The sequence below is a fragment of the Aquarana catesbeiana genome, linkage group LG03, assembly GCF_042186555.1.
Source record: "Aquarana catesbeiana isolate 2022-GZ linkage group LG03, ASM4218655v1, whole genome shotgun sequence".
In the NCBI taxonomy this organism is placed as follows: Eukaryota; Metazoa; Chordata; class Amphibia; order Anura; family Ranidae; genus Aquarana; species Aquarana catesbeiana.
The window spans coordinates 688,553,729-688,574,892 of NC_133326.1; the positions used below are offsets into that span (position 1 = coordinate 688,553,729).

Below are 21,164 nucleotides of genomic sequence, written 5' to 3' on the forward strand. Positions count from 1 at the left end.
AGGACTCTCCAGGCAGGATCCACTAGAGCAATCTCAGATCAAGCAGTAATCATTGTCTCTTGTCGGCAGCTCCAGGGGGAAGGGTGCAGGCCACATCCTTCAGCTTTGTAATTTGTCACTTTGATGGTTGGACCAAATAAATGTAATTATTGCTCTAGTGACAACTATAAAGTTTTGCATTCCCCATTTCTAGAAACTGCCCCAGGCAAAGACGAGTCAATCACCTTCAACAGGAACACAGCAAAAAAAAACCCACAAAAAACACAAAAACCAAAAAGGGTTCTAAACAAAATTACTTTTTTTGCTTTAGACACTTAAAAGTGCAGCAGTAGGTTTCCTATTTAAGAAGAACATGGACCCCAAATGTGCAATAATTCTTTTAGGCCTAAAGGACCTTTTGTATTTTTCAATTACAGGGGCGACTGATGCTCAAAATTTTTTTGGGGGGGGCGCAAACAAACAGAAAAAAAAACATCAATTGCAGCCTCACTATGCCCATCATACGCAGCCACTGTGCCCATCAAACGCAGCCACTGTGCCCAATAAACGCAGCCACTGTGCCCATCAAACACAGCCACTGTGCCCATCAAACGCAGCCACTGTGTCCATCAAACGCAGCCACTGTGCCCCATCAAATGCTGCCACTGTGCCCATGAAATAGTGCCACTGTGCTCCATCAAATGCTGCCACTGCGACCCCCCACCTGCTCGCCGTCTGCCCGGCACTTACCCTATCTCAGTGGCGGGTCAGGCATGCGGTTGATGGTGGTGAGCGGGGGGGACCTTGCAGCGGGTAAGACAGCAGCTCCTCTGTCCTCCATCTGTCTCCTCTCCTCTTCCTGATAGGCGTCCAATCGCAGCGCCTGTCCTTTCAGCCAATCAGGTGACGGGTAACTGACCCGCGTACCTGATTGGCGGAGAGGTGGTTCAGTGTTAGGAAAGCAAATAATTTACTGTTCCAACACACCTGGGTGAACTGCGAGCGCAATACTCTGCGCTCACAGTTCACCTTTTTCGAGGCCTATTAGAGCCTATGGCTCTAATCAGGTGTTTCAAAAACACCCCCACCGCTGTAATTCAGGCACCCGGTGTCCGAAAAGGGGCCGTACCCCAGAATAGGGTGTGGCAGCGGCGGCCACGGATAGATTCGTGCAATGCATGAATCTATCCATTAGTCATAGAGGGGGTGGCTGGAGAGAGGGGGCGGCACCTGTGCGCCCTTAATGGACGCACCACCACTGTTCAATCAAACGAATACAAAAATAAAAGTCCACAATACAGTATAAACTTTTCACTAGTTGAACATAACCCGGTGCCTCCTGGCCCTTTAAGAGGTTTCAGATGCTGGGTGGGGGGGGCGGGATTTATGATCATGTGACAGCCGTGATTGGCTGTCATGGCGGTAACATAATAGGAAAGCTCCTGATCGCATGTAGCAATCATGAGCTTTCCGTTAGCCGCCGGTAACTGTGCGTGGCTGTATACACCAATTCACACAAATATGTGGCCGCTCGGCACCAAGGCCCACCTACAGAGAGGCCGCATATTTGTGTGCAGCCAGCACCAACAGGTTAAATCTGTATTTATGTATTGCTCTGCTATGTTTTGTAAAGAAGCCTAAGCCCTTGATTTCTTATTTTAGGTGAAAGAGGTTATTTTAAAAGGAGAAGGTAAGTGAAGTAATGCAAAATACATTGGCCTTGCCTTTGCCATAATTTTCGTTAGAGCTAGACCCATATTTCCCAGTGCTTAAAGAGAGACAATAGAAAAGGCTGAAGTCACGTGACAACTCAGTACTCAGTGTCCCAATAAAATTTAACTAAAAAAAAATGGAAACCATTCATTAAGAGGAAAGCATCGGCGTGGGTCCAAACATGGTCAAGGTATCCAGGACCTGGTGTTTAACCTCAGGCAAACCTTGGAGAAGATAGAAGAGCACAAAAGAAAGGCCAATATATGATTTTTATACCTGGTTGAGGGCGTTTTATTACATACAATGAAAGGTCTTGCAGAGTGCTCCAAAAAAAAAAGAAAAAAATCAGTCAGAGCCTAATTACAATGATTTGAAGCTTTTAAAGAAGACAACCTACAGTATCTCTGTTGTTCATAATGCTGATTGGGTGGACTCCCCATGAGACCAATGGGAATTCCCTGGATCAGCTAGCCCTGGTGTTATTGCCTTTACATGTTACATAGTTACATAGTTAGTCAGGTTAAAAAAAGACACAAGTCCATCTAGTTCAACCATAAAAAATAAATAAATAAAATTTAAAAAATAAATAAAAAATCATACAATCCAATATACCCAATCCTATACCCACAGTTGATCCAGAGGAAGGAGAAAAACCCCCCAGGAAAGCAGGATCCAATTTGGTACAGCAGGGGAAAAAATTCCTTCCTGATCTCAGAGAGGCAATCGGATTTTCCCTGGATCAACTTTACCTATAAATGTTAGTACCCAGTTATATTTTGTGCATTTATAGAAATTAGGTGAAGTGGAAGTCTTTCTGGTCTTTCTACAGTCACGGAGTTCAGTAGATGTTCAGTGTTGGCAGAGGCTACAGCCAACAGGATCGGTGTTAGATTGATGCAAACCCTCTGATAGACATGAGAGGCAGAAGCGTAGTCAGACAGTGAAGAGGTTGGGAAAAAAAAAAAGTGGTTGAACAGTCAAGGGGACAAGGCAGGAGGCAGAAAGAAGTGAAATCCAAAACTAGGTAGGATTACATGAGATCAAATAAAAATTCAGTATTCGGCAAACACAGAAAAAAATAAACCTGTTGATCAGGCACTGGGTGGAACTTCAGAGTTTTGTGTAGCCGGGAAACACACCCTTTAATCCATTCCTGCCCGACCCTTGGTTTCCATGGATTTGGTATGACGTCCTCAGGATTCTAGCACTGTTCACTTAGGGAACTCCTGCAGGGAAACCCAGCCTGGCCCAATCAGCACTCCCCGGAAGCTCTTACACCTGTCCTGACTTAGCTGGTATTGAACCCCACTGTGACCCCCAAATCAAAGGACTGTTTCCAGGAGATGTCCCTATGTAGATTTGAAGTAGCAGTCCACACTAGAAAGTGTTTTTATAACAGTTTACTGATTTAGTGATGTGAAGTGCATGTAGGCAGGTGCAGTCTGTACTCCCCACTGCAGGTGATGCATGACAGAAGCAGTAGTGCAGAAAAGGGAAGGAAATTGTGAGGAACTTGGTTGCTCTATGACTTCCTGCGGTCACAGGGAGACAGCTGTCTGATTGGACGCTGGTGCCCCACGTGACTTCAGCGGCCATCTTGGGACAGGCAGAGTCTATTTAAGACTGTGGCTCTCAGGTTTGGCATGCTTTATGCAAGTGGCTACTGTAGGGACAGGTTCCCCGTCTATCTCTACCTTGTTTTAGTAAGCCTTCACTTTGGGTGTGCACTGGCCAGGCTGCATTCCGCTCCTCGTTGCAGATGCTGTCAGCATCTTTCAAGTCTTCAAACCACTATTACAGTTTATAAGTGGATCCGGATGGTTGTGCCTACCCTCTGGGCCTAGTTGTATTGTTTTGGACCTTCCCAGAATATATCGCTATTGCCTAACTTGGACTGCATCTTGCTTACATGCAGGTCAGCCTCCCATGATGGGTGAAGGCACACAGATTCAAAGCTACCACAAGTCTATAGTAGAATCCAGAGAGTGTAGAGTTAAGAGAAAAGGACCATTCCTACAAGATTGATGTCCCAGAGTCCAGCATCTCCAAATAAGGCATATGGGTAGTCCTGAACGGCAAAGTCCATGCACTGCCCGGCTTCCCCCAAAGGGGAGCACCACAGTAAGACATTTACAGCTACATACTGAGCCTTGATAATCCAACAGAGAGCATACAGGTGACCATTTATGCAGTAATGGCAACAAATTGCTAGCTCAAGGGGTGGTAGTGTCTAAAGCAGGGGTCTCAAACATGCGGCCCTCCAGCTGTTGCGGAACTACAAGTCCCATTATGCCTCTGCCTGTGGGAGTCATGCTTGTAACTGTCAGCCTTGCAATGCTTCATGGGGCTTGTAGTTCTGCAACAGCTGGAGGGCCACCAGTTTGAGACCCCTGGTCTAAAGAGAAAATAACTGTACTGGATCCCAGTGAAAGATGACACAGAGCTTGCTGAAAGCCTTGCATGTCTTTGACTTTCCTTGCTAGTTGGTGAGCCTGGTCTGTTGTCCTTTGAAACTGGGCTAGAGCTAAGCACTTATCTGCCTCTGTTTAAACACTCTGTATTGTGCTGATAAGAACCTGATTATATGTACACAATATCTCACAAAAGTGAGTACACCCCTCACATTTTTGTAAATATTTTATTATATCTTTTCATGTCATGACAACACTGAAGAAATGACACTTTGCTACAATGTAAAGTAGTGAGTGTACAGCATGTATAACAGTGTAAATTTGCTGTCCCCTCAAAATAACTCAACACACAGCCATTAATGTCTAAACCGCTGGCAACAAAAGTGAGTACACCCCTAAGTGAAAATGTCCAAATTGGGCCCAAAGTGTCAATATTTTGTGTGGCCACCATTATTTTCCTGCACTGCCTTAACCCTTTTGGGCATGGAGTTCACCAGAGCGTCACAGATTGCCACTGGAGTCCTCTTCCACTCCTCCATGAAGACATCACGGAGCTGGTGGATGTTAGAGACCTTGCGCTCCTCCACCTTCCCTTTGAGGATGCCCCACAGATGGTCAATAGGGTTTAGGTCTGGAGACATGCTTGGCCAGTCCATCACCTTTACCCTCAGCTTCTTTAGCAAGGCAGTGGTCATCTTGGAGGTGTGTTTGGGGTCGTTATGTTGGAATACTGCCCTGCAGCCCAGTCTCCGAAGGGAGGGGATCATGCTCTTCTTCAGTATGTCACAGTACATGTTGGCATTCATGGTTCCCTCAATGAACTGTAGCTCCTCAGTGCCGGCAACACTCATGCAGCCCCAGACCATGACACTCCCACCACCATGCTTGACTGTAGACAAGACACACTTGTCTTTGTACTCCTCACCTGGTTGCGGCCACACACCCTTGACACCATCTGAACCAAATAAGTTTATCTTGATCTCATCAGACCACAGGACATGGTTCCAGTAATCCATGTCCTCAGTCTGCTTGTCTTCAGCAAACTGTTTGCGGGCTTCCTTGTGCATCATCTTTAGAAGAGGCTTAATTCGGGGATGACAGCCATGCAGACCAATTTGATGCAGTGTGCGGCGTATGGTCTGAGCACTGACCGCCTGACCCCCCACCCCTTCAACCTCTGCAGCAATGCTGGCAGCCCTCATATGTCCATTTCCCAAAGACAACCTCTGGATATAACGCTGGGCACGTGCACTCAACTTCTTTGGTCGACCATGGCGAGACCTGTTCTGAGTGGAACCTGTCCTGTTATACTGCTGTATGGTCTTGACCACCATGCTGCAGCTCAGTTTCAGGGTCTTGGCAATCTTCTTATAGCCTAGGCCATCTTTATGTAGAGCAACAATTCTTTTTTTTCAGATCCTCAGAGAGTTCTTTGCCATGAGGTGCCATGTTGAACTTACAGTGACCAGTATGAGAGTGAGAGCGATAACACCAAATTTAACATACCTGCTTCCCATTCACACCTGAGACCTTGCAACACTAACGAGTCACATGACATCGGGGAGGGAAATGGCTAATTGTGCCCAATTTGGACATTTTCACTTAGGGGTGTACTCACTTTTGTTGCCAGCGGTTTAGACATTAATGGCTGTGTGTTGAGTTATTTTGAGGGGACAGCAAATTTACACTGTTATACAAGCTGTACACTCACTACTTTACATTGTAGAAAAGTGTCATTTCTTCAGTGTTGTCACATGAAAAGATATAAATAAATAAATTATTTACAAAAATGTGAGGGGTGTACTCACCAGGGCAACTATCACAGACCACACCCATGCCCTACCCTATAAGAATACCCTAAATGGGTCGTTAACTGCCGCATGGAACTGATACAATGCACAGTAGACACCACCAGGTATCAAAGGCTCAAGACTGTTGATTGCAACAAGGTACAATACAGAATAAATATGCCCATAGAAACAATGCATCCAATTACACATCCAAAGAATATGTTAGTTTCATTGTTTATGTAGATCTGAGCAAAGCTTTGAAAAAACCCTTCAAACCTCTCATAATGAATTACTGTTCAGATTTTCAGATTTGTAGTGGGGAGACTCTGTTCACGGTGCACCGGGAACCCCAGAGTTGTGACTGTTGTCGTGGACCGTTCCCATACATCAAGCTCAGAGACCAATTTAATAAGGAGGTGATATGGCTGCATTCTGGTGAAAAATTGTCCTCTTGTAATTACAATGACAATTACAATGTAAGTCCAATCTCTAAACCACCAAAATAAAGTATTTAATATACAGCAAAGTGACCAATGGGTAGCAAGCAAACTGCATACGATTGCATTTCCACAGGAAACATTTGCATGGCAGTTTTCCCAGTGAAAGTGCATGGGCATTCATTTTGTGTGAATGGGGCAAAACCCCCCCAAAAACTAATAGGTACTACCTGTGCCAGTTTAAAGCGAGGTTCCTCCCAAAAGTGGAACTACCGCTTTAAGCACTCCTCACCCCCTTACATACCACATTTGGCATGTAATTTTTTTGGAGGGGTTTAACTTCTTTTTAGTGGGACTTCCTGTCCCACTTCCTTCTTCCTCTTCTCAGCCGCCTAGGTGACTCCTCCTCTCGCCCTTGGTGGCCCCTCCCTGCCAGCAATCTTCTGGGACACGTCACATGTCCCAGAAGATTGCCTGGCCAATAGCAGAACACAGCGCGACTTGCGCATGCACAGTGCTCGCCCGGCCGTGAAGTTGTAAGCTGTCACAGCTGGGGGCCCACAGTTGCTATGATGGCGCCGCAGAGAGGAGGGGGAGAGGAGCGAGGCTCTGGGCAACCGCATCGTTGGACCGTGGGACAGGTGAGTGTCTGTTTATTAAAAGTCAGCAGCTACACTTTTTGTAGCTGCTGACTTTTAATAAATGAAAAATGAGGTGAACTCCGCTTTAATGTTTCTCATTATTTTAAAAAAGTTAAATACTTAATCTGGCCACTAGATGGTGAAAAGAAACAAAATGTCAGTGACCCTTAGCACCATCTAGTAGCCAAATGTGGTATTTCAATTTAAAAAACATTCAATCAGCACAAAATAGCATGATAACATTTATTTTTATTCTTGGAATTTTTTGAATCCATATAAAACTTCCTATAGCTTTACGTAGTTGTGTTATTAATTTTTTTTGGAAGGATTAGGTATAGCTTGAAACACGTACAATAATTTAGGCAATATGTCCATTTTTGCTACAATTATCATTCCTATCCAAGAATAAATTATCTTATCGTATCTTTGAAGTGCTTTTATGGTTTTACCAATTATCACCGAGTGATTTAATTCCTATAACTGGATCAAATCCCTTGGGATAAGTATTCCTAAAAACTTTATCGCTTTTTTTTGCACTTCCACCATATTAAAGCTGAACGTGCCAGCTGGTCGCCCAGGCGAGCCGCGGAAGGTGGCGGGAGGGGCATCCCCTACCACTGCTTGGGATAACATCCAAGCAGCTAAATAGCCGCATCGGTTGTTATCCCAAGAAAGCCGATCGTTGGCTCTAAAAAACAGTAACGGGTGATGCGTGCAGCAGCATGCATCAACCCGGTACAACCCCTTCAAGCCGAGGCCACATATTTGTATATGGGCTGCGTGAAAGGGTTAAGGCCAACTCAGCCAGTCAGTTCTTTTTATATGCATGAAAGCACATGCAATGGAAATGTTTCATTTTTAAAAAATGATCCTTTGTCCTGAGATTTGTTTATATCTGTGAGGCTGCCAGCTGTGGCACAGCTTACTTGTTAAATGCCTTAATAGAGGTTGTTAACTTCTTAAAGTTACAGCTGCAAATCTTTTTGGGGATATCTCTACCAGCTTTGCACATCTAGAGAGTGATATTTTTACCCATAAAATATCTCAAGCTCTGTCAGATTGGATGGAGAGCGTCTGAACAGCAATTTTCAAACTTGCCACAGATTCTCAATTGGATTTTGGTCTGGACTGTGACTGGGCCATTCTAACACATGGATTTGCTTTGATCTAAACCATTCCATTGTAGCTCTGGCTGTAGGTTTAGGGTCGTTGTCCTGCTGGAAGGTGAACCTCCTCCCCAGTCTCAAGTTTTTTGCAGACTCTAACAGGTTTTCTTCTAAGATTGTCCTGTATTTGGCTCCATCCATCTTCCCATCAACTCTGACCAGTTTTCCTGTCCCTGTTGAAGAAAAGCATCCCCACAACATGATGCTGCCACCACCATGTTTCGCGGTGGGGATGGTGTGTTCATGGTGATGTGCAGTGTTAGTTTTCTGCCACACATAGTTTTTTTTTTCGGCCAAAAAGTTCCATTTTGGTCTCATCTGACCAGAGCACCTTCTTCCACATGTTTGCTGTGTCCCCCACATGGCTTCTCGCAAACTGCAAATGGGACTTCTTATGGCTTTCTTTCAACAATGGCTTTCTTCTTGCCACTCTTCCATAAAGACCAGATTTGTGGAGTACATGCTCTCCTCACCTGTCAGTTTAGGTGGACGGCCATGTCTTGGTAGGTTTGCAGTTGTGCCATACTCTTTCCATTTTCAGATGATGGATCGAACAGTGCTCAGTGAGATGTTCAAAGCTTGGGATATTTTTTTATAACCTATTCCTGCTTTAAACTTCTCCACAACTTTATCCCTGACCTGCCTGGTGCGTTCCTTGGCCTTCATGATGCTGTTTGTTCACTAAGGTTCTTTAACAAACCTCTGAGGGCTTCACAGAACAGCTGTGTTTATACTGAGAATAAATTACACACAGGTGGGCTCTATTTACTAATTAGGTGACTTCTGAAGGCAATTGGTTCCACTAGATTTTAGTTGGGGTATCAGAGTAAAGGGGGCTGAATACAAATGCACGCCACACTTTTCAGATATTTATTTGCAAAAAAATTTCACAATTATGTGCCACTTTGCGTTAGTTTATCACATAAAATCCCAATAAAATACATTTACATTTTTGGTTGTAACATGACAAAATGTGGAAAATTTCAAGGGGTTTGAACACTTTTTCAAGGCACTGTATCCTATTGCATTGCGCTACTTCTCTTTGTGTCCTTGCACTGTGCTTTAAGGTGCAGCTCTCTTTTTTTTTCCCATGGTGCTTCTCCCCTTTCTTTACAGCTAAAAGTGGTCACCCTCCCAGAACAGACAATCGGTTATGTTAAAATTAATTCCACATTGGTAAACTTCAACGTTGGCATTTACCGGAAAATGGATGAACCTGTGTGCACTGTAAGTCTACCAGTGTCCAACACAAGTGCATGGAACAACTCCATAAAGGTGGGTCACATTTCTCAATATACTGTATGTATAAAATGTTTTTTTTTTGGTTTTGAAGGCTGAAACAGAGACCTGACAACTAGGGATGAGCTTCGAGTTCGAGTTGAACTCATGTTCGACTCGAACATTGGCTGTTCGCAAGTTTGCCGAACAGCGAACAATTTGGGGTGTTCGCGGCAAATTCGAATGCCACAGAACACCCTTTAAAAGTCTATGGGAGAAATCAAAAGTGCTAATTTTAAAGGCTTATATGCAAGTTATTGTCATAAAAAGTGTTTGGGGACCCGGGTCCTGCCCCAGGGGACATGGATCAATGCAAAATGTGGTCGTTTTTTCAGGAGCAGTGATTTTAATAATGCTTAAAGTCAAACAATAAAAGTGTAATATCCCTTTAAATTTCGTACCTGGGGGATGTCTATAGTATGCCTGTAAAGGGGCGCATGTTTCCCGTGTTTAGAACAGTCTGACAGAAAAATGACATTTCGAAGGAGAAAACCAATTTAAAACTACCCGCGGCTATTGCATTGCCAACAATACACATAGAAGTTCATTGATAGAAACAGCATGGGAATTCCCCACAGGGAAACCCCGAGCCAAAATTTAAAAAAAAAAATGACGTGGGAGTCCCCCTAAATTCCATACCAGGCCCTTCAGGTCTGGTATGGATATTAAGGGGAACCCCAGCCAAAATTTAAGAAAAAAATGACGTGGGGTTCCCCCTAAATTCCATACCAGACCCTTCAGGTCTGGTATGGATTTTAAGGGGAACCCCGCGCCAAAAAAAAAAAAAAAAAAACGGCGTGGGGTCCCCCCAAAAATCCATACCAGACCCTTATCCGAGCACGCAACCTGGCAGGCCACAGGAAAAGAGGGGGGGCGAGAGTGCGCCCCCCCTCCTGAACCATACCAGGCCACATGCCCTCAACATTGGTAGGGTGCTTTGGGGTAGCCCCCCAAAACACCTTGTCCCCATGTTAATGAGGACAAGGGCCTCATCCCCACAACTCTGGCCGGTGGTTGTGGGGGTCTGCGGGCGGGGGGCTTATCGGAATCTGGAAGCCCCCTTTAACAAGGGGACCCCCAGATCCCGCCCCCCCGTGTGAAATGGTAAGGGGGTACTTACCCCTACCATTTCACTAAAAAACTGTCAAAAATGTTAAAAATGATAAGAGACAGTTTTTGACAATTCCTTTATTTAAATGCTTCTTCTTTCTTCTATCTTCCTTCATCTTCTTCTGGTTCTTCTGGCTCTTCTGGTTCTTCCTCCGGCATTCTCGTCCAGCATCTCCTCTGCGGCGTCTTCTATCTTCTTCTCCTCGGGCCGCTCCGCACCCATGGCATGGGGGAGGCTCCCGCTCTTCTCTTCATCTTCTTCTTCATCCTCTTCTCTTCTTCCTTCTTCTCTTCTTCTCTTCTTCATTTTCTTCTCCGAGCCGCTCCGCATCCATGCTGGCATGGAGGGAGGCTCCGGCTGTGTGACGGCGTCTCCTCGTTTGACGGTTCTTAAATAACGGGGGCGGGGCCACCCGGTGACCCCGCCCCCTCTGATGCACGGGACATGACGGGACTTCCCTGTGGCATTCCCCGTACCGTCACAGGGAAGTCCCGTCAAGTCACCATGCGTCAGAGGGGGGCGGGGTCACCGGGTGGCCCCCCCCCGTTATTTAAGAACCGTCAGACGAGGAGACGCCGTCACACAGCGGGAGCCTCCCTCCATGCCAGCATGGGTGCGGAGCGGCCCGGAGAAGAAAATGAAGAAGAGAAGAAGAGAAGAAGGAAGAAGAGAAGAGGATGAAGAAGAAGATGAAGAGAAGAGCGGGAGCCTCCCCCCATGCCATGGGTGCGGAGCGGCCCGAGGAGAAGAAGATAGAAGACGCCGCGGAGGAGATGCTGGACGAGAATGCCAGAGGAAGAACCAGAAGAGCCAGAAGAACCAGAAGAGGAAGAAGATGAAGGAAGATAGAAGAAAGAAGAAGCATTTAAATAAAGGATTTGTCAAAAACTGTCTCTTGTCATTTTTAACATTTTTGACAGTTTTTTTAGTAAAATGGTAGGGGTAAGTACCCCCTTACCATTTCACACGGGGGGGGGGCAGGATCTGGGGGTCCCCTTGCTAAAGGGGGCTTCCAGATTCCGATAAGCCCCCCGCCCGCAGACCCCCACAACCACCGGCCAGGGTTGTGGGGATGAGGCCCTTGTCCTCATCAACATGGGGACAAGGTGTTTTGGGGGGCTACCTCAAAGCACCCTCCCAATGTTGAGGGCATGTGGCCTGGTACGGTTCAGGAGGGGGGGCTGCACTCTCGTCCCCCCTCTTTTTCTGCGGCCTGCCAGGTTGCGTGCTCGGATAAGGGTCTGGTATGGAATTTAGGGGGAACCCCACGTCAATTTTTTTTTTAATTTTGGCCGCGGTTCCCTTTAATATCCATACCAGACCTGAAGGGCCTGGTATGGAATTTAGGGGGACTCCCACGTCATTTTTTTAAAAAAATTTTGGTTCGGGGTTTCCCTGTGGGGAATTCCCATGCCTATTTTATCAATGAACTTCTATGTGTATTGTCGGCAATGCAATAGCCGCGGGTAGTTTTAAATGGGTTTTTTCCTTCGAAATGTCATTTTTCTGTCAGACTGTTCTAAACACGGGAAACATGCGCCCCTTTACAGGCATACTATAGACACCCCCCAGCTACGAAATTAAAAGGGATATTACACTTTTATTGTTTGACTTTAAGCATTCCTAAAATCACTGCTCCTGAAAAAACGTCCGTTTTTAAAACTTTTTTTTGCATTGATCCATGTCCCCTGGGGCAGGACCCGGGTCCCCAAACACTTTTTATGACAATAACTTGCATATAAGCCTTTAAAATTAGCAATTTTGATTATTCATGTTCGTGTCCCATAGACTTTAACGGTGTTCGCGTGTTCGAGCGAACTTTTTTCCTGTTCGCATGTTCTGGTACGAACCGAACAGGGGGGTGTTCGGCTCATCCCTACTGACAACATGAGTCGTGAGCAAAAAACTTTCAAAATATCTAAAACTTCTAATTAAGTTAGGGATTGGAGGTGGATTCAAGTGGAACGTCACTCTATCAATTTTTAATCCTTATGCTGCTAGCATTAATAAATAGGAATTTATATTATAATTACTTGTTTTAAACTTTTTTTTTACATTTCTTCAGTTACTTCCTGGCTTCCAGGCCTTGGCAAATGATGTTATACATCCCAGGAGTCTTCAGGAGGGGAGGAGGTGTTTTCTCAGCTAAGCACCCTGCTGAGGGCAGATGGCTTCCAGGAAGTAAAGGCTACATGAATCATCTGCCCTTAGCCAAGATGGCCATGGACAGAAATGCTAGAGGGGGTGGGTGTTTTTCAAAGCCATTTTTCAGCAAAATAAAGCATGGAGACATGGATGGATGGGGGTAGTTCGCTTTGAATATTTAGAAAGAGTTAAATAGCATTTTTGGTTTGTGGTGCCCAGATGCAGTGAAGATCCGGTTTAAGGTAAATTGGGCTGTAGGCAAGTGTTGTAATAGGCACAGACAAACTGTCCCATTTGTATTGTCATGGCCCCATCTGAAGCCAAGTGCATCCTCCCCAGGTGAACAGCCTTCACTAAAGCCCTTATATATCCTTAAAGCAATTCTGTTGCAAAAAGTAAACTCCTGAAATTAAATATCACTGCAAAGAAGGAAATATATACTTACCCCTTCAGCTGCCCAAACTACCAAACACTGCAGTTCAACAGTAAAGAATATTGTCCCTGAGTTTTCAAATCAAAGAATACCCAACCCTTCCGGAAATGTCGCTCTCCTGGTCCCTGATAGTGCTCAGCGGCTCCTCCCACCAACTTCCTTAAAAATGCCAATTTTCCAATTTAATAATCGCATGCTGACACTGCTGGCAGCTAAAAATGATAAAGTGTTTCTGAGTTCCTGTTGCATATTATTCTGTCCATCCATGGATTTTAAGGAAATTAATTCATTTTTATTTTTCGCTCTCCCTTAGATACGTAGTATGTATGGATCTGCTCCTGGTGTCCAAATAAACAAGGTGAAGAAGAAAAATTCCTCACAATTTGTCTTCCAGTTTCCATCAGACATGGAGGCCGTTTTGAAAGGGCTCATCCTGAGTGCCTACCTGTACATGGTGAGTGGGACAACACTTTCACAAGTATTTCATGTTTAGTGGTGTCACTGGAAGGAAAATTGGCCCTGTGTAGGTGGGATTACTGGAAGGAAAACTGGCCCTGCGTTGGTGGTGTCAGTGGGAGGAAAAATGGCCATGTGTCGGTGGGGTTACTGGAAGAAAATATAGCCATGTGTTGGTGGGGTTACTGGAAGGAAAAATGGCCCTGTGTTGGTGGTGTCAATGGAAGGAAAAAACGGCCCTGCATCAGTGGGGTCACTTGAAGGAAAAATGGCCATATGTCTGTGGGGCTAATAGGAGGAAAAATGATCATGTTTTGGTGATGTCACTGGAACCAAAAATGGCCATGCGTCGGTGGCGTCACTGGGAGGAAAAATGGCCATGTGTCGATGGTGTCAATGTAAGGGAAAATGGCCAGGTGTCAATGGGGTTACTGGAAGGAAAAATGGCCCTGTGTTGGTGGTGTAAATGGAAGGGAAATATGGCCCTGCATTAGTGGGGGCACTTGAAGGAAAAATGGCCACGTGTCGGTGGGGCTACTGGGAGGAAAAATGGTCATGTTTTGGTGATGTCACTGGAAGGAAGAATGGCCATGTGTTGGTGTCACTGGGAGGAAAAATGGCCATGTGTCAGTGGTGTCAATGGAAGGAAAAATGGCCATTTGTCAATGGGGTTACTGGAGGGAAAAATGGCCCTGCGTTGGTGGTGTCAATGGAAGAAAAAATGGCCCTGTGTCGGTGGAGTTACTGGAAGGAAAAATGGCCACGTGTCGTGGGGTTACTGGAAGGACAAATGGCCACATGTCGGTGGGGTTACTGGAAGGAAAAATGGCATGTGTTGGTGTGTGTCAATGGAAGGAAAAATGGCCATGTGCCGGTGGGGCTACTGGGAGGAAAAATGGCCATGTGTTGGTGATGTCACTGAAAGGAAAAATGGCCATGTGTCTGTGATGTCACTGAAAGGAAAAATGGCCATGTGTTGGTGATGTCACTGAAAGGAAAAATGGCCATGTGTCGGTGGGGTTACTGAAAGGAAAAATAGCCCTGTGTTGGTGGTGTCACTGGAAGGAAAAATGGCCCTGTGTCATTGGTGTCACTGGAAGGAAAATGTGTCCCTGCATTGATGATTTTGCTTATAGGAAAACTAGTGCTGCGTCAGTGTCAGTGATGAATAAAAAAGCAAATTGATGCGACACACCACCGCTGAAACGTCCAAATGTGACTTTTATATCAATAAAAGTGAGAAGGACAATCCAAAGAGTAGTCAACAGGTTTTGGGAGTCCAAAAACACTCCCTTCATCGGGGCTAGAAAAAAACCATCTCTTTCAATAAAATATAATATAACACAATGTAATACCAATATCAATAGAGGAGAAAATATCCCTACATCAATGGTGTCTGTCTTAGGAGGACTGCTTTGGTATTTATGTCAGTGGGATGTAGAGGGGAGGGAAGGTAGGCTATGAGGGGTGCATGTAACTAAAGTGATCTAGGGGGGCTCCGAGAGCGAAATGGGGGCTGAAGGGCTCTGAGGGTGGAAGGAGGCCAAGGGGCTCTTTGGGGGTCATGTGGAGGAGAGAGGGGAGGTCTAGGGCTGAGTTGTCCCCTCAACTTCTGTGTACTTCCCATCTCTGGGCATGTGATCTGTTGCTTAACAAGGGAAGATAGAAGGGCAGTCCTTCCTCACTCCCCCAGCAGCGTTATGTTGAGATGAAGCTGTGTTCTGTTTGCTCTCTTCTGCCCACAATAGGTTGCTATTGGATGGTGGAGAGAGCAGCATCCCGACAGCAGCATCAAGGCCACCGCTCCTATTGATAGAAAGGCTGCTGCTATCACTCCTGTCAGTGAGGTGCCACAGCAGCCATCCACATTTTGACACTGGGCCGTGTCACATGTCCCTTCTGCCCCCCCCCCCCCTCTTGTCCCAACCCGTTGCCTTTCATGAAGTATGAGCCACATTGGGCAGGCAGGTGGATTCTGGAGAAATCTGTCCAGGGATGTCCTGCCCTCTTCTTGTATCTGCACTTTTTGCACTGCAGTGACTAGCAGCTTCTGGTTTTCAGACAGAACAGAAGTACAGATGGTCTGACACACCCCTTCCTTCCTCTATTGATAAAAGTTAGTGTTACAGGCAATGTAATCAATGGAATAACTTTTCTCAATGGAAGAAGGAAGAGGAGGCCAGTCCCTTCGGATCATTTCTTCTGCTCTTCTGCTTAAAGACCTGAAGCTGTTACTCAATGTAGCCCTGAAAGTTCATCAGCAGGAAGAGGACGGGACATCCGTGCACAGAAGATTACTCCAGGATCCAGTTGTCTGTACAACATGGGACATCCTTCATTTCAGATAAGTGATGTGACTAAAGTTGTAAGACATTTTTCTTTTTTCTTTAAAGCGATTGTAAACTGCTGGCCTTTTTTTGTTCTTTTTTTTTTGAGAACCTTCAAGGTAAAGTTGTAATGTGCTAGAATGCATTGCATACTAGCACATTATGTTAAACTTAACTTAAAACGAAGCCCTCCCATGCCGAGAGGATCCCATTTTCACCCGTCTTGCTTCTGGGTTTGCGGACTCCAGCTCTGTGACTGGCCGGAGCCGCGATGACGGCACCCCCACGCATGCGGGACGAGTGGCCATTCCTTCTGAGTGCATGCGCCAGTGATGTCACTGGCTGTATGTAATGTAAATATTTCCTAAATGGTGCACATTTAGGAGATATTTACACTACCTATAGGTAAGCCTTATTATTATAGGTAAAAGCAAAGCATGGAAGTTAACTTCCACTTTAAGCTAAACTTCAGCTTTAAAGCTGGGAAACATTATGTACTAGACTGAATTAAAAATACAAAGTGTGTGGTATTGTATACACACAAGTGTTGGAAAGTTGTCAGTGGCTGTTTTGTACTGGTCCAGTATAAACTTTCCTATCTTCAGAAGGTATTGGTTTCCCATGTTCAAGCCCTGATGAGAGGAGTGGTTTCTAGCCCCCAAAATGCATTGGCTTTGAGACAGTCTATTGTCTGATCTTATATTGGAATAAATTTAAATCTGGATGATTAACTCTTGGTGTAGTACAGTGATGGCGAACATTGGCACCCCAGATGTTTTGGAACTACATTTCCGATGATGCTCAACTACATTGCAGAGTGCATGAGCATCATGGGAAATGTAGTTCCAAAACATCTGTGGTGCCAAGGTTCGCCATCACTGGTGTAGTACTTCCCGCTCAGATCCATTTAGTTATAATCAAATGAATCCATAGAGTCTGTCGAAAGTCCTTGGTATGAAGAGGCTGCCAACCAAAAATTCAGCTACCCTGTCTACATACCACTAAAATTACCAATAAGACAATCCTAGGGTTCCAGGGCTGTCCTTTCATTTTTTTCTCGGGCATTTCATTGCTGTCTATGTACCCATGGGGAAATTTTCCTTTACTTTCTACTGAGACAAAAATATCCTCACCACACCTTTCAACAAAATACTCTACATGAGTAGAACTGGGAGAGATTAGGGCCTCTGTTCAGTTCTTATTACTGCCAGAGTTTTCCTGCCCTGATAACAATTATACCCCTTATTTCACAGGGGCAGGAAATTAGCTGAAATCTCCCCAAAGTGGGTCATGAGCAGCAATACAAATAACAAGGATTTACACTTCTAGTCTCCTGAAGCTAACTGGGTTTAAAAATCTAAACCCAGCTCTCCTTCCCAAGTTTTGACAGAACATCCCCCAATGCTTAAAATTACCTTTAGCAGTTTCAATGTCAACCACAATCCCAGGCCCAAGCTTTGTCACATAGAAAGACGAAGGTAAGCAGAGATTTTGTCAAACACTGTGCACTTGCTGACAGTATCTGCCAGTGACCAGTTAGTGGCAGTAATGATTGGAAACTGGTTAGCAGTGCTAAGGGTACGTTAATACATAGGTTGTGGAGGGAGGGGTGGACATATTATTTGTGCAAACTGTGCACTGCACAAGGGTCTGCTTGGACCTGGGAACCCATTTACATTAGATGTGTGTCAGATGGGTGCTGGGACCTGGAAATGATCTACAAGATATACAGTAAACAAGGGTTTTTACTTGGCCAATAGTTTAACGAGGGCCTAAAAATTGTTCTATCCATCACTGGTTGAGGATACTGGGGTTTTAATTTGCAGATAGGTGTTTTTCTTCCTTTTTTTTATTACTATATATCTTTATTGAGTTCAAAAAGAAAAGAAAGGAAAAGAAAAGAAAAGAACAATCAAGTACAGAAGGATATTTATAAAGTCACAAACAGTGCAATGAAGTCTACTATTACATTGGTGTATGGTAGTGCCAAGATGAGGATAGATCTCGACATAAACCTCATGATACTGTAAGTGTATTTTAAAACCATATTTGTGTAGCCCTGTTGTTAAACTCTTAGATGTTTCAGTCAAGTATGTCACAGTCAAGTCTGTGGATGTCATTTTAGGCTGGGTTCACGCTATTGTGAATTGGATGTTTCCCTGCATCCAATTCACATGTCAGGAGCCTGGCCCGGCTCTCAATGGAGCCAGTTCACACAGCTCCGGGATGGCTGTGGAGAGAATTGCACAAGAGTCCCATGCGTCTTCTGGTCCATTTCAGGTCTGAATTCAGCCAAAAATTCAGAACGAAATTGGACCTGAGATGGAGAACAGGGACGCACCAGACCCCTGCTGTGAGCCGCTCCGCACAGAGATGTGAAACCAGCCTAAAGGTTTTCTGCACAACAAGGGAGAACAGGGATAGGTGGAATACTCAGAGTAGTGCATCTACTCAAAGCTGACAGTCCCTGGATGGTACTCAAGATGTCTTCTGTATACAGTAGACAGTAGTTCCATCCAATACAACAGAGGTACCAGGTAGGTGATTGGGTGACTAGAGCATCAGACCAGTAGAGATTCAGGTTTTACTCCATTGCCCCAATCGATAAAATTTCAGCTACTGGATCAACATGGGTGAGGTCCGAGACCAGTGGATAGTCTAATGTGGCTCCAGTATATCCACTGATAGCCATTTAGCAGCCAGATCAGCATGGGTAATGTCTTCCTATTCAGGTAGCACATGGTGGCTCCAAAGGACTGAGACCCTCAGGTGTGGGCTTCAGTGCAGAACTCCAAACTCAGTCAACAGCCTATAAGCAAAAGACTCTTTTAGAGGTCTGCTTAGGATGTGTGCCAAAGATTGGCCCAGCCAACCAATGAAAAGAACATCAGTGATTGGCTAGATAACACATATTCAAGATCAGCCCATGCTACATCTCTGACTCAGCCCAACAGACCTCTCAACAGAGCCCAGCAGATGACATAATAGGAAGTCCATGAGCACCTTAGGGATTCATGATTCTTTATGTTTGTGGCCCTAGAGAATAAAATGGTGGGTGTTGCAATTTTTTATGTAACAGTATTTGCGCAGGGAATTTTCAAAAGTAATTTTGTGGTTAAAAGAAATACACTTTAATGAATTTTATTTTAAAACAAAACACAATATATGACCCAATTTCCTGTAACATACAAAAGGTAATCTTATGGCGAGAAAATAGATACCTAACATCCTACGCTTTAAAATTGCGCACACTCATGAGATGGTAACAAACTCTGATACCTAAAAATCTCCTTAGGCGACAAATTTTTACAGGTCACCAGTTTAGAGCTGCACAGGAGGTCTAGCGCTAGAATTATTGTTCTTGGTATAAAGTTCACGGCGATACCTCACGTGTGGTGCGAACATCCTTTACATATATGTACAGGACCCATCAGTGCAATCGCTTCTGAGCGCTTTAACATTATTATTAAAATTTTTTTTTAAACGGTCCCTATAATTTTTTTATCAATTTTATTCCGATTCACAAAAAACTTAAACACAATCCTTGTGATAGAAATAAGGCATGGCTGGCCCTCTTTATGGAGACACCTGATCTCTCTTCTGCACTGGAAATGAGATAAAAAAAAACAAAAAACATTGATCTCATGCTTTCCAGAACAAGAAAATGGCAGTGGTCACATTTGCCAAAACTGGAAGTGACGTCATGACATCACTTCCAGCCTCCCATGACCATTGAGATAGTCGTGGACCATTTGGTCACATGGGAGACCCCTGAGAGGCGCCAGTGGGCCGCTAGGATGGCTATTACATTAGAGGGAATCACTGGCTGAAAAAAAGCTGCAGGCATCATCCCGGTATAACTACATAAAGCCAAGAACGTCCATGGATTGAAACCCGGCAGAAAGTGGTTAAACATCCGAGAGTGTATGTGTATGTACAGTATATATTCTCCTGCCTATCACTGGCTATTTGGAGTAAATACAGCATTTTTTCTGCTCCCACTGCTTTCTTATGTATCTTCTCTCTTTCAGTATACTAAATGTAGTGGTTATTTATTCTTTTTATTTATTCCCCAAGGACTTCCTTATGATCAGCAAACATTTTTTTAGAGAGTACAGTAAGGAACGACATGGTGATGTTTCAAGGACCAAGACCACTTCTTCTGGGAATCATGGAGGAAGAGGCCGGTTCAGCGGTGGTGGATACAGGAGGGGAGGAAACGATGGAGGAGGTTCTGAATTGGATTGGGACATTGGCGGAGGAGGCGATTTTGGAGGTGGAGGGGTTTGTGGGGGAGGATACTCTGGAGGAGGAGCCTGTGGGGGAGGAGACTCTGGAGGAGGAGCCTGTGGGGGAGGAGATGTTGGCGGAGGAGATTGTGGAGGGGGAGGACACTCTGGGGGTTGTGATAACTATTGATGTAACATTTCTTGCCCAGTTTGGTTCTATGTTTATTACAATAAATGTAATATCACTTTGAAGCCACTATATACTGTAGTACAATGTAATTATTGTGATATCAGTTTACAAATATTAAACTTTTATTGTTGGCATTAGCTGTGTAGATTCTCATTTATCCAGTTGATGGTATATCTAATAGTAGTTAGTAACATTCAACTGATTTTAATGTTGAAGACTTATCCATAATGGTGAAAACAGCTTATCCATATACAGTAACATCCTCAGTTGACACTTAACCACAGTGATGAAAAGTGAGGTCAGTGATATGGCTGTGCTGTCTGGCAGGGGTGTATAGATCAAAAGACTGACAAAAAAAGATGTTAACATTTTGGCAAGTAGCCAATTTTATTCTAAAGGAAACTCAAGTAAGGATGAGCTGTTGGCGCAGTCTGAACCTGTGCTCGTACCGAATTTTGCCTGTTTGGAGGTTCAGTGAATAGCCTAGTTAGGTGTTCCGTAATGCCAAATCTCTGGCTGCAGACGGCAGTGATACAGTTAGTAGCAATATTACTACTGCTGCTAAATGTGACAGCTTTCCATGGTTTCCATTGTTTTTAGGGAGTTGACAGCCGCCAAGATCCTAACAATCAGTGACTTATTCTCTGTCTGGCCCATTCATCTGTCAACAACCAACTCCCAGCTTACAGGTGAACGTACCGGTTCGGAAAATGTCAAGCACTTTTCTGCAGCAGAGAATGACATTTTCTGGAACTGACTTTGGGGCCCCGTATCTCAGGGCCACCTAGTGCTAGGAACCCCAGCTGTGGATATGTTGTAATGCTAGTTCCACTGGGTTAGCACACCAAATTTGGGGTT

The 21,164-nt window shown here is 44.7% G+C and overlaps 1 protein-coding gene across 1 annotated transcript in view; it reads left to right on the top strand.

Annotated features, from left to right (window-relative positions):
- The window catches only part of LOC141134158 (uncharacterized), an 89,461-nt gene extending 70,695 nt beyond the window's left edge, over nt 1-18,766 (top strand). Inside the window, exons 11-13 of the mRNA XM_073623743.1 lie at nt 9,254-9,412; nt 13,418-13,558; nt 18,620-18,766. Coding sequence (XP_073479844.1) covers nt 9,254-9,412; nt 13,418-13,558; nt 18,620-18,766 — 447 coding nt within the window. The remainder of the gene's footprint in view (nt 1-9,253; nt 9,413-13,417; nt 13,559-18,619) is intronic.
- The last annotated feature ends 2,398 nt before the right edge of the window (nt 18,767-21,164 follow it).